Source organism: Pogona vitticeps, chromosome 4, assembly GCF_051106095.1.
Source record: "Pogona vitticeps strain Pit_001003342236 chromosome 4, PviZW2.1, whole genome shotgun sequence".
Lineage (NCBI taxonomy): Eukaryota > Metazoa > Chordata > Lepidosauria > Squamata > Agamidae > Pogona > Pogona vitticeps.
In genome coordinates this window covers 139,555,637-139,569,259 of record NC_135786.1, presented here as the reverse complement: position 1 = coordinate 139,569,259, position 13,623 = coordinate 139,555,637, and the positions used below count along the sequence as shown (strand labels likewise).

General features: G+C 39.6%; 1 protein-coding gene across 1 annotated transcript in view; it reads left to right on the top strand.

Annotated features, from left to right (window-relative positions):
- The window catches only part of TMEFF1 (transmembrane protein with EGF like and two follistatin like domains 1), a 134,262-nt gene that overhangs the window by 61,466 nt on the left and 59,173 nt on the right, over positions 1 to 13,623 (top strand). Inside the window, exons 2-3 of the mRNA XM_020797169.3 lie at positions 8,058 to 8,167; positions 9,508 to 9,637. Coding sequence (XP_020652828.1) covers positions 8,058 to 8,167; positions 9,508 to 9,637 — 240 coding nt within the window. The remainder of the gene's footprint in view (positions 1 to 8,057; positions 8,168 to 9,507; positions 9,638 to 13,623) is intronic.

The following is a 13,623-nucleotide window of genomic DNA, read 5'->3' as shown; positions in this document are numbered from 1 at the left end:
AGAGCCGAGGCGGCTGAAGCAGGAGGAGGAGGAGGAGGAGGAGGAGGAGGAGGCACCGCTGGGCGCTGAGGCGGCTGCTGGCCTGGCAGGTGCTGGGGGTGCCGAAAGAGAAAGAGAGCCACAGAGCCGCTTCCCTGGAAGAGGTGGTGGCGGCAGCTGCTGTTGGCGACGCTGTTGGAGGTGCTCTTTGAGGACAGGCTGGGAGCGAGCTCTGCTCTCAGGCATCACTTGGCAGCAGCTCCGGTGCCTGGGGGAAAGGGCTGGCAGTGCGCCTCGTCGCTGGCTCTCCCCCAAGACAGCGCCTCTTGCACCCTCCATCCGGAACTGCAGCCTGCCAGCTAGCAGACAGGCGGGCTGGCTGGCAGGCTGCAGTACCGGATGGAGGGTTCAAGAGGCGCTGTCTTGGGAGAGAGCCGGCGAGCGAGATGAGGCTTTTTTAAAACTCTTGACAGCAGAGGACACGTGGGCACTTGGGGGGGCAGGCAAGGCGGGGGGCCGCAAACTATCATATGGCAGGCTGCAAATGGCCCCCGGGCCGCATGTTTGAGACCCCTGCTGTAGAAGAAGGCAGGGAGAAGGTTAAGCACCTCCTTCCATCTTTGGTTTATTCCTTCAGATCTTTTTCTCTGCTGGGTAAAACCCACATTTTTTGCAATTGGAAATTGGGTTCATCAGTGTATGTATTTCCTCTTGTCTTATGGGAATACTCTGTGAAGTGCAAAAAACTTGGAAGTACTGTATCTTATCCATTGAAGTTACACTTTTTTCCTTCCTCTTTTATTGGAGAAAATGTTGTACAATATCTAGGGACATTACCATGAAGAAGTCTTTACACAACCCGTACTGATAACAGTCATGAGTTCCTAGCCATGGCAAAATGGTGCAGATGTCTGATTGCTACGTGTAATAATTAAAAAGGAAATAACAGTTGGAAGTGAGAATGACCCATTTACTTCACTTGCCCCTTCTTGATCCACTCGTGCTTCATAATTCTCATGTAAGAGGGAAAACAGCCAGCTAAGAGGATATGAAAAGGAATCTTAGCCTTTGAAAATTTTGTTTTTATGTGCAGCAAGAAACTACAAGAGCGGTATGTTCAGTAATTAAAATTGTAGTACTTCGGAGTTGCAGGGACTGATGAGGTTGCTGTGAGGTTCACTTATATACTGATTATCTACATACCCATTATCTGGGGTGTGGTTTTACCAGTGGTGATACTACAACTACTACTATTGCTGCTAGTACTACTAATAATAAGTACTATAAGCAGATCTCAGAAATCACACTATCATAGCTACAAAAAGCGGCAATATTAGGAATAGCATACATACTGTGCTGATATTTAACAGATACTTAGGTTTTTGGTTAAAACTTGTATCTATTATATAATACCAGTAAATATTTTTATGATTTTGAGTGTGCCTGGTGTATAACAACAACAACAAAAAAAACAACTAATAACAAGAACAAGAACGACAACTACAATCATCATCACCATCATTTTAGAACTGCAGAGCTGGAAGGGGACCTATGTATCATCGAGTCCAGCCCCTGACAAAGAGGCACAGTGGGGAATTTTCAAACATGATGTATAAAATGAACAAAAAGTAGCTGATGCAAGAGCTCTGACTAAATTGTTTATTTATATTTAGTTTAGGTTACTCTAATTTCACTTTTTCCTCCAAAAGATTATGGAAATTATAGTTCTGTGAATTTTGGAGAAAGTTTTCACTGTCATGCTATCACTATTCGAAGTTATTGTGTGGGTAAGGTGTTGAACAAGTTTTAAACATACAGTGGTGCCTCGCTTAACGAGTGCACCGTATAACGACGAAATCGCATAGCGATGCGGTTTCTACGATCGCTAATGCGATCACTTACCAATGGCCCCAATGGGCGAAACTCGCATAGCGAAGATCGGTAAGCGTTTCGCTTACCGACCTTCGCTTTGCGACCCGCGGATCAGCTGTTCGGTGGGTCCAAAATGGCCACCGGAACAGCCAAAATGGCCACACGCAGCATTTTCACGCCCTCCCCTCGCTTACCAAGGGCGTGAAAATGGCTGCTGGCTATGGGAAGACTTCGCTAAACTGTGAGTTTTCAGCCGATTTGCAACGCATTAAACGATGTTTAATGCGTTCCAATGGCTTTTTACTTTCCGTTTAACTAAGTTTTCACATAGCGAAGGTTAATCCGGAATGGATTAACCTCGCTATGCGAGGCACCACTGTATTGTAAGAGGCAGTAGATTAACAGCCAGTGGGTCAGATCTTTCTTCCCAGACTCCTGAACCCTTCTTGGCCTGAGCTAGGAATGGTGCTGGTTTGTTTGTTTTTGTTGTTTTTTGTTTTTGTTTTTTGTATTCCAGAATTTTCCAGTAATTCTCCAGACACAATTCGAGGAGTTTCAGCCCAGAAATACATACCTATAGATTACTATATTTCACTCACCTTGTATAGCCTTTGCTTCCTTTTGATAATGTTTATTAAAAAAGGAAGTTGCCACAGAGCTTCTTGGGAATCATAGTTGTCTAGGATACATCGTCTATAGCGTGTAATGGGCAGAACACTACAACTTCCATGAAACACAGTAGCAGCTTTCTTTCTTTCTTTTTTCTTTTTACAACTGGAAGCAAAGAGCACAGAAGATTATGCAGCTTCAGAAATAGGCCATGCTCTAGGTGAGTGAAATGTAGGTGACTTTAGGTGAGAATTCTTGAAAACATCTGGGAGTTAGAATGCAGAGGGCAGCGGAGGCGGGGGGGGGAGAGCATACCCCTAGCCTGACTTTATTGACTCGCACTGTTCATAACTATAATAATAATAATCATAATAACCTTTGAACTGCAGAGCTGGAAGGGACCCTATGAATCATTGAGTCAACGCAGTGGAGAACTGAACTTCCCATCTAAGCCACTGAGCTATCCAACTCTGAAGTTGAGACATTTTGCCAGGTGTCATTATTCCACATTCTCTAGTGCGCTGCTTCTTTTTCTGACATGGCAGCAAAATATGGAAAGTTATTTTAAAGAAACATGATAAAATGACATATTGAAACTACCAATATCTGAGAAGTGGTGGAATGCTGCTCTGGGACTCATATGGCTTTAATGGCTCAGAACACTTTTTACCACTTTTATCTAGCTTGCCAGCTGTGGCCTCTCCTGAATAGATATATCCTGGCTACAATGATCCATGTACTGTGAACCTCCAGGCTGGATTACTATAATGTGCTATAAACAGGCCCGTCCTTGAAAATGACTCAGAAGATTGAACTAGTGCAGAATATGGTTCCTTGACTTCTGGGTGACTTAGTTAGATGGCACCATCTTACATCTGCAGGAGCTACATTAGCTGCCTTGTTACTGATGAGCTCAATTCAAGGTGACAGTGCTTACCTTTAATACTCTGATGGCTTGGAGCCCAAATATCTGAAGGAATAACTCTTCCCTTATCAATCACCTTCCGCCTTAAGATCTTCAAAAGAGATGGTTGTCTGTGTGTCTTCTATAATAGATGTGAATGTATCATCTTGAAAAGCAACAGTCTTTATGGTGGCATTCCAGGTTTGGAAGGCCCTCATGCAGTTTACTTACTGCTGACACTGTATTCTTTCAGTGGCAAGTCAAAATTGTTCTATTTATACAGGCAATTTTTATTTTTATTTTTATTTATATATTTAAACATCAATTTTTTGTATTTTGAAGCCTCAGGTGTAGGCTTTATGTAATTTTACTGTTGTTTTTTTAATGATGTATACTGGCCTGAAATCTCCCCTGGGATAAATTGTGATGTACACAATTTTAAAATAACTAAATAAATCCCATGGCTCTTGGCTGAGGGATGAGGGAAATGCGTTAGCGACTGACAGGCAGCAGTCATCTTTGAATGCTTTCAGTAGCTCATAACATTACAGATCTTAATAGGTGCTGCCTGTCTATGCAAGATACATCTCTGGTTCTCATTAACTGCTGCATTTGGCAGCTTGTCAATTTTTAATGTATTTATCCTCCTGGCACTCCTTTGAAATGTATCTAGTTGTAGAGGCATGGACCTGACTGGATGCACACATTTCTGATCCCTGCTCCAGTTCTCCTGTTCTGAGAAGTGTGGCTCCTGCTTGAAACCCCACACATAGCTGCCCCCTGCCCCACCCCTGCTACCCCACCCCGTACTTCTGCTGTCCAGTGACAAACCCAGGTGAGACATTTTCCTGAAAATTGGCAACAAGGGGGAAAAGACAGATTTTGTTGAAGTGTGTATGTAATGGGACTCCAGATATTTATTTCTGCTTTAAATGAATCATCATTGTAGGGAAGCTGCAATTTTGAGCAAAGAGTTTAGGGAGCAGGGCACTTAATGTTTTTCCTGTTGGCCATTTTGTTTTTTGTTTTATGTTCTGAAGGGTCCCTCCTGCTCAACTGCTTTCCCCCTTCCTAAGTTCCAGATGTGCATTTGATATGGAATTTGTTTAAAACTCCATGGGGTTGGGTTGGTCTGGCTTCCCACAAGAGCTTAGAAAAGTTATTTTTGTGAACGACAATGCAACAGCTTCTTCAACTGGCATGACTGTTGATCATGTTGATTAGGAGACTGTGGGAGATGAAACTTTGAGGAAAAAAGTTTCCTAGTTCTTTGAGCAACCTGGGAGCCTTGTTTTAGCCAACAGGCTGGGAAACAAGGAGAGACCTAAGATCACCAGTTCTCTGTCTGCTCCTTAGATCAATATCACTATCTTCCAAGTCATCATCATCATCATCATCATCATCATTGTATTCTTGAAGGCTGGGATCCGATGGTTGTTGTAGGTTTTTCAGGCTGTTTGGATGTGTTCTGGAGGTTTTTCTTCCTGATGTTTTGCCAGTCTCTGTGGCTGGCATCTTCAGAGGAGAGGAGTTAGAACTCTGTAATTTCTCAGGTGTCAAAATTTCATCAAAATTTCTCAGGTGTAATGGTTCATTTTTCCAGCTGTTTAATTTATTTTCAAATTGTAGTTTCTTATATTGAGCCTTTGTTTTTGTTGTTTTCAAAATATTCTCCATTTTCACTACCTTAAGTAATTTTTCTCTGCTTCTACTGATATACAGTGGACCCTCTACAGTACTTATGGAATTAATCCGTATTGGAATAGTGGTTGCAGGCCGAAAAGTCTGTAGGTCGAGGCTCCATTGACCTACAATGCATTGAAAACCGATTAATCTGTAACTGGCCGTTTTTGTTCCGTTTTTGTTCCATTTCGTTTTTTTTCTGGTCTGTAGGTCGATTCTCTGGCTGTAAGTCAGACCTAAATTTTGCAGCCAGAGAAGTCTGTAACTCGAAAAGTCTATAAGTCGAGCCATCTGTAAGTCGAGGGTCCACTGTAATCATTTAGTCTTCTCTACTACCTGCTGTAATCCGCGGCCTCCAATTTTTTGTGGTAAATATGATCTGTCCGCATCACTTTTTGGATTAGTGTATGATGCCTATTCATTAGTTTCCGTTTTTTCATCCAATTTTTCTAATTCTTTCTGAGTCCAATCTATTATTCGAGCTGGGTATCTAATTACTGGAATAGCCCATGTGTTTATCGCTTTGATGGGGTTTCCATCACTTAATTTTGATTTTTAAAAATTCCGCAGTCTTTTAATATATTCCCTTTCTGTCAGTTCTTTAACTTTTGTGTGAAGGATATTATCTACTTCTAGTATTCCAAGGTACAGTATTTATAATTTTCATCACTTGATAGTGATTTTATAATATTTCCATTTTATACATCTATTCCATCTAATTTTTCGATCTTGCCACAGTATATAGACAGAGCTGCACATTTGTCAGTTTCACATTTCATTTGGATTCCTTCACTAAATATTTGCATTGTGTTTAGCAGTGATTCCATCTCTGTGGAACTTTTTGCATATAGTTTTAGGTCATCCATGTATAATAGATGTTTGATTTTTCCAGATTGTTGAGAAACATGGTAGCCCAATCCAGTTTTATTTAAAATGATTGACAAGGGGATTAGTGAGATGTTAGACAGCAGTGGTGACAAACAATCGCCCTGAAATATTCCTATTTTGATGTTAACTTCCCCAGCTTCTTCACCATGGGCCATTAAGACACTTTTTCATTTTTCCATGTTTTTCTTGAGGAACTTCTGAATGTTTTTACTAATCCCCCCCCCCCCAAAATTAAGCAGGTGTTAATTCACCTGTGTGGCAATGAGTCAAATGCCTTTTTATAGTCTATCCAGGCCATGTTAAGATTTGTTTTTAATCTTGCATTCTTTAGTATCATTTTATCAATAAGCAGCTGATCTTTTGTGTCCCTTGACTTTTTAAAGTTCCCTTTCTGTTCAGTTGAGCATAGGGAGTTTTTGGTTAAGTAGTTATATGTTGATCTTGTAAGTATTCCTGTAAGGAGCTTGAACATTGTTGGAAAGCATGTAATTACTGGGTTCATTGTCCTTTTGATTATCAGAAATATGTGGCCTGTTCTTGACCAATCTTCAGTTGTAGAATTTTGAAGTGATTAAATTGCACTGCTATACGTTGATGGAGACTTGTTAAATGCTTTAACCAAAATTCATGCAACTCATCTGGACCAGGTGCACTCCAATTTTTCACAGCCTTTATTTCCATCTTAATCAGTTCAGTTGTTATTACAATATCATCAATTTGTTTTCCTTGAGTTTCTCTACAAATGCCTTTAATCCACAAGGCGTTTTTGTTATGTCCAGTTGTGTTTTCCCAAAATTCTTTCCAAAATTTTACAGCATCATCTTTCCATGGGCCTAATTGCTTTTGCTCTGGATTTTCTCCTAGTGATGTATGGAATAATCGTTGGTTATTTTGAAATTGTGTTTTTTCTCTATATTGTTTCAAGCATCCATCATATCTTTCAATTTTCTTTGCTGTAGCTGTTACCCGCTGTTTTATTTCTTCCATAGTTTCAACAATTGTTTTCCTTTCTAGGTGATATATTTTGCACAATCTGGCTTTTACTTTTTCATTTTTTTAATCTTTCAAGTGTTTTAAGCTGCTAATGTCTGTACGTAATTTGTTTATTTTTCTTTCCAGCCAAATTTTCCATTTTGGAGTGCCAGGAGTTTTTTGGGTTTTTGCAACTTGGTTCCATTATTTTTATGGTAGCTGTGCTAAACATGAGCTGGTTTCTTTCCTTTAGTGTGTTGGTTGGAATTGTTCTGATCACTACATTTGCATCGTTCAGTAAATCTTTTACTGGTTCACTTCGTAATTGGCACAAATTGGGACACATTTATCTCTCTGTGTTCTCGCTAATATGGGTTACTATTTTTTCCCTCAGTGATATCTGCCGTTCCATAAATTGTTCCTCTATACATTTTCTTCCTCTATTGTGTCTACCTCTACCCTGCATTTGGCTTCCATACTACAGTATGGTCATTGTTCTGTGTTGGTTTTTCTTTTGCCACCTTTTCTAGTTCTTTCAGTTTCGGTTCTGAAAATATTTTACTCCGGATGATAAACCTTCTCTGGTCCATTAATCATTGTTCAGTTACATCACTGCTTGGGTGTTTCCTTTTCCAAATTTTCATCATTCTTTTTTGAAAACCATGGGCTGTTGGGTTTGCCTCATAAAAACATTTCATTATATCTCAGTTTTCAAAGGGAGTCCCAAGTTTTGCGGTTACATCATTCCAGTAGCTTTGCAGCAGCCTGTCCTGGTTCCTCAGCAGTGTCCGCTGAGCCCTGTAGCTGATTTGTCACTAGATGCCCAGGGGCTATAGCATCCAACCTGGTCCTTGTTGACCCAGAGGATGACCAACCCGATACAGATTTCTGTTTATTTCCTCTCATCATCATTGATGGTTGGTCTGGCTTCTCAGATGAGGCCTCTCTGGCTTGGGAAACCCTTCAGCATAGCTCTCAACCTCACTGAAGCACACAAGCCCCTCTGCTTCAACAAGGCCTGTGCCCATGGAGGAGATGATGATGATGATTAAAGTGGTGCTCCATGTTGAGTTAAGTTTACGTCTGGCCCACCATAGCAAACATTTCTGTTTTCTTACAACACATAATATATTTCTTTTTTTCTTTCCAGAATTAAATGTAAAGGAGTCAGATGTGAGAGTATGTGATGAATCAACATGTAAATATGGGGGTGTTTGTAAAGAAGAAGGAGATAGTTTGAAGTGTGCATGCCAATTTCAGGTAAGGCTTTTATGCATTTCCTATCCATTGAAATAACCTAAAAGATGTATCATTGAGTTTGACTCATGTAAACATTTACCTGAACTGATACTGTATGTTCTTTGAAAGCTAAATAGACACATAAGATGGATACAGACGTAAACGGCCCTAATTGCCGTCACAACGTATCCTTTGCCTGTTGTAAGAACTTGCCTTTGCAATTTGTTTCGGAGACATACATACCATATAAATTGCATCAGCTTTGAATCTTAATCCTCTGCTAGAACTTCAAATGTTTTTCCTTTTTAATCTCTTTCCATTAGGGAACATATATGTATTGATTTGCACAGTGCAGCCATACTTTAATGTCTCCCACTTCTCCAAATAACACCAGAATTTGGAAGAATGTTGGTTAGAGATGGGATATTCGTATTCATCTCCCAAGGGAAACAAATACAAATATCACCACTATTGATAGCCGGGCCCTTTGGACCCTCTCCCCTGAACGGGCTGGTCCATTTACCACTTCCAGGGGCCTCCTGTGGCTGTTGTCATTTGCACTGCATTGATCACAGAAGTAGACCAGCTGGTGCTCCCCTGCCTCCCTGCACTGCCAACCACTCTGGTGAGAAGGTGGGATGACGAGTCTCCTTCTTAGCTGTTGAGTGGTCAGCAGCACAGGGAGCTGGGGAACACCAGCATGGCATAAACAACACTCACACATGCCACGCTGCAAGTGGTAACTGTACTGGCTGGTTCTGGGGTGGCTCCAAAAGGCCATCCACCTGTGGTGACAGTATTCGTATTCATCTGCCTTGGGCAACAAATCTGTATCTAATTTTTGGTAATAGGCACTTAGTTTTTCACAATATACCATGAATTTGCAGAATTATTTCTAGAGTTTGTTTCTCTACATTGGGTTCCTTTCCATAAGAGAGAAGTAGCTTTCTGACTTTATTATCTCGGGAATAACTTGTTTAGAACTTCATGTATTTTCAATATCCTTTCCAATATTTAAAACCAATTCCATTCAGCCAAATTGCAACCTGCAAAATATTTGCACTGTTCCAGGTGCCATCTTTCTTTACACTAGAAATCTGAAAACACCAAATAACTTGAGGATCTCTGTATCACTGCAGCTGTTATAACTGTGTTGGCCAGAGATTGGTTTCTTTTGCAGCTGAATGGAAAAGGTCTCTGAGAAGAAGCCACAAGCCGCAAAACTGAACTCTCTGATCATACCTTAGCTGCCCCAGCTCAATATCTGTTTGCAGATGATTTTATAAATGGTCGGTCTTCCTTCCTTCCTTCCTTCCTTCCTTCCTTCCTTCCTTCCTTCCTTCCTTCCTATTTTTTTCCAGTGTCACACAAATTATATTCCTGTTTGTGGTTCGAATGGAGATACATACCAAAATGAATGCTTCCTCAGGAGAGCTGCTTGCAAGCATCAGAAAGAGATAACCGTCGTTGCTAGAGGCCCTTGTTACTCTGGTGAGTAAATGGCAACAACCTATCTGATTTCTTTCATCAGTTCTTCCTTTTTGGGAACCCCTGCGTATCTGCACACACACAGTCCCTCATTTTCTAGGTTATGTCCTGGAAACATGTGCCAGTCACATATCCTTATTTTGTGGCCATTTGAGAATAGAGATGGAATATTTGTATACCTGGGAGCCATGAGTAGGATAAATATTATTTTTGAGACCAGCTGGGGTCACCTACTCAGAACAAAGAGATCATATGAAGGGTGACATAGGAAGGCCCCCCTGCACCAGATAAATGCAACCCAGGGGAGGTATGGTTCACAGAACATCATTCAATATAGTACAAGTAGATTTGTTTAGTAGCCCAAAGAGCCTTACTTAGATTTTAGCTTCCCACACAGACCCATCACATTTCTTGTTCATTAAATAATAAATCTGGCACCAGATAAATTCATTCTCTGGGCCTCTTTGACTCCTTCTTGAGCTGCAATACGCACCTAGGCAAAAGATTATGTGGGTTGCCATTGATTAGCTTGAAAGCAGGTGTAGAGGTAGCATTTCCAAGGCCAACAAGGTAGGCGGCAAGAGGGGGGCAAACCATTCCCTTGTTAGCTTCTTTAGTTTCTTCATCTCTGTTTCTTGGTAGGAAAGGGGATTTTTTCTTAATTAAACAAGGTTCTTACCCAGCAAAGAAAAAAGTGGCTAGAGATATTGGTTTTTTTTAAAAAAAATGAAAATCCTATCTCCAAGTAGATTAAATGGGCCTCTCCTGCAACAAAAATTGCTTCCAAACTAGTATCTCACTCTTTCTGGCCCTGCTTTTTGTGTGTGTTGTTTTGTCTCTATTGGATACATTGATGGACACCATCTTCCTTCCCTTCAACAAGGCTCCATGACTAAAACAATGCATTGACTGCTTAGGCTTGCTCACATTCCCTTTACATTTTTGTTAGTAGTGTTTTAGTAAAGGAAAATTCATTCTTCTTAGTATTTCTTCATTGGTCACACTCTTATCCAAGAAACTCTTAGCCTCCTGCAATAATCCAGATTTTAGATGCTTTATTTTTATATACAGTGGTGCCTTGCTTAACGTCGATAATCCGTTCCAGGAAAATTGCCATTAAGTGAAAACATCGTAAAGCGAAAATAAAAAGCCAATTGAAACGCATTGAAAACCTTTCAATGCATTCCAATGGGCTTAAAACTCACCGTCCAGCGAAGATCCTCCATATGGCGGCAATTTTCGCTGCCTGTATAGCGAGGAATCCGTCTCTAAACACAGCAGGGAGCCATTTTATTTACCTGGTAGCCATTTTGAAACTGCCGACCAGCTGTTTAAAAATAATCATTTTGCGAAGAATCGGTTCCCGAAGCAGGGAACCGATCATCGCAAAGCAAAATTCCCCCATTTAGACCATTGTTTTGCGATCTCAATTGTGATCACAAAAAGATAGTCGTAAAGCAGATTCGTCGTAATGCGGGGCAATCGTAAAGCAAGGCACCACTGTATATAGTTGCCTGTGTTAAAGTCAATAATTCCATGCCATATCGTTGAACTAGGAATATTTAGCACCATATATTACATGTTCTGAAAACCAACTTTAAATTTCTGTTGCATATTATATTCTCCATCTTTAAAAAGCTACTAAAAGCCATCTCAGCTCTGTCCTTTATTACATGGCTATGCTCCTACTGTTCATTCAAGCAAATTCTTAAATATTTATAATTGTAAAACCTCTTCTCTCTTTCATTTTGAATGTTTAGCTGCATTTATTAGGTTGCTTACTTTTTTACTGATGACAAACTTGAAGCCGTGTTGCTTACTTTTTACTAATGGTCGTGAACTTGGCTTTCTTAGCATTCATTTTAGCACTGTGTTAATTACTTACCGTATTTTTCGCACCATAAGACGCACTTTTTCCCCACAAAACAGGGGGGTGAAAAGTCTGTGTGTCTTATGGAGCGAAGAGAACAGATTATATTTTCCTGTTTTCTTCTCCTAAAAAATTGGTGTGTCTTATGGAAAGGTGCGTCTTATGGAGCGAAAAATACGGTACTTCATTACCTTTATCAAGTAACCTTTGCATGTCATAAAAATGCCAGCTACTAGTGCTGCAGCATCTGTATAATGTATGTTGCTGATAACTATTAATTCAGAAATATGTAGAGCATAATAAATGTTTTAAAAATCAGAATGATGAATCTAAAATTTAAAAGCAGCTAAACACGCTCCAATAATGAGCCAGTGTTTGGTGTAACTGTATACATCCCTTCTCAGAAGTCTCATAGATTTAAATAGGATTTCCTCTGAAGTGACTAGAAGTAGGATATCTGCTCAGAATGTCAGAGTAAAAAAATACAAGACACCAAAGATGACTCTGATTTTCCTTAAAATATAAATTTTGTTTAAAAGCTTCCTTTCAACCCTTTTTAATGGGAATATATCTTTCAGTTCTACCCAAAGCTTTCAGAATCGGTTTTCTTTGCTTTAGATCTATTGTAATAATTTAAAAGTAAATTAATCTGTGTTATTAAAATCCTATGCTATCTAGTTCCTTCAGAATTCTTAATTACTAATTATTGTGACTTCCAGTGTAGAGCTATGACCAAGTAGGCTTCAATCAGCACATTTGTTCTTAATTTGTTTTCCTTCAATAGTATGCCTTAAACCCGAAGAGGAGATTCTGTTGATAGTTACATAATATTGGTCAAAATCCTGTTACTTAGCCTAGTAAATTGCAAGTAGAGTAAGCCCATTGAATCAGTGGAATTTATAAAGGAGTTGACTCAACAAATCCCCACTGATTCAATGGGCCTATTCTAGTTATGATTTACTATACTAAGCAACAGGATTTCACCCATTATCTGCCTTACAATGTAAGATACATCTGTCCAGTACTTTTTAATTTCTCTCCAACCTGCTGAAAATCAATTCTACTCTTCTTATATCTTCAGCACAATACCAGCCTTTGAGGGATGTAATAGCATTAAATACAAGGTCTTCTAAAATTGTGTGTTGCCTGTCAAGTCTATTAAGTAACTGATTCAAATGTGCAGATATGGGTCCAGTGCAACTCAGAAATATTGATATAGCATTAGAGAAGTACAGCAATAATATGTTTAATCTCTGATTTTAAAAAAATGTTTGTAAGTTACATTGCTGGTACTTCAGCAACTATTGATTAGCCTTATTAAAGGTTTTTATATTGTTCCTGTGAAGAAAATGTTTCCTCATTATATTTCAGTGAAGGATGGATCTAATATATCTTTTGGAAGCTTTTGTAGTTTCTCAATCAATTACGCTACTGTTTTATAATAATAAGCTGAAGGTTATGATTTTCTCTGGAAGTAGATCTATTTAGGTCAGGTTGGGCCACTTTGGCCCTCTAGATATTTCTGGTCTACAGCTCTTATCTGTTCTAGTTAGTTTTTAGCCAATGGTGAGAGCTGCAATTCAGTTACATATGGTGGTTCGCAGTTTCCCACCCCTCTTTCAATTGGACATTAAATTGTAATCTAGCAGGTCTCATCTTGTAAATGTTTGAATATCTGTTTTAAATTTTCTCTTTGTTGGGCCTTGGGAAGCATAGTGAAGGCTATAGCAAAGAACACAGCTTTAGCAGTCATCAACTTTCATTATATTAATAGGATTCATACCTACACTCAATACTGTTGTATTAAGGTCAAAGTTGTTTGGGGTTGCAGTCTGACTTAAAGGTATTGGACCACTTGAAGTAGCTGTACACAGTTGACCTTCCTGCAGTGTAATCTTGATTTTCTTGAGTATCTTGGACCCCAGATCTTTATTGGGAGGTGAACATCTAAAATTTGTGGAAGATCTGTTCCCTTATATGGTTTGATATTTGTGAATTACAGCCAAGCTTATGCCTACTATAACATGGAAGAGAAGTAGAGCTCTATCTGTTGAGTGGTAGCACATTGCAGAGATGGCAAAAAATTGAGAGGATTTATACAGAGGAGATACCATCTGAA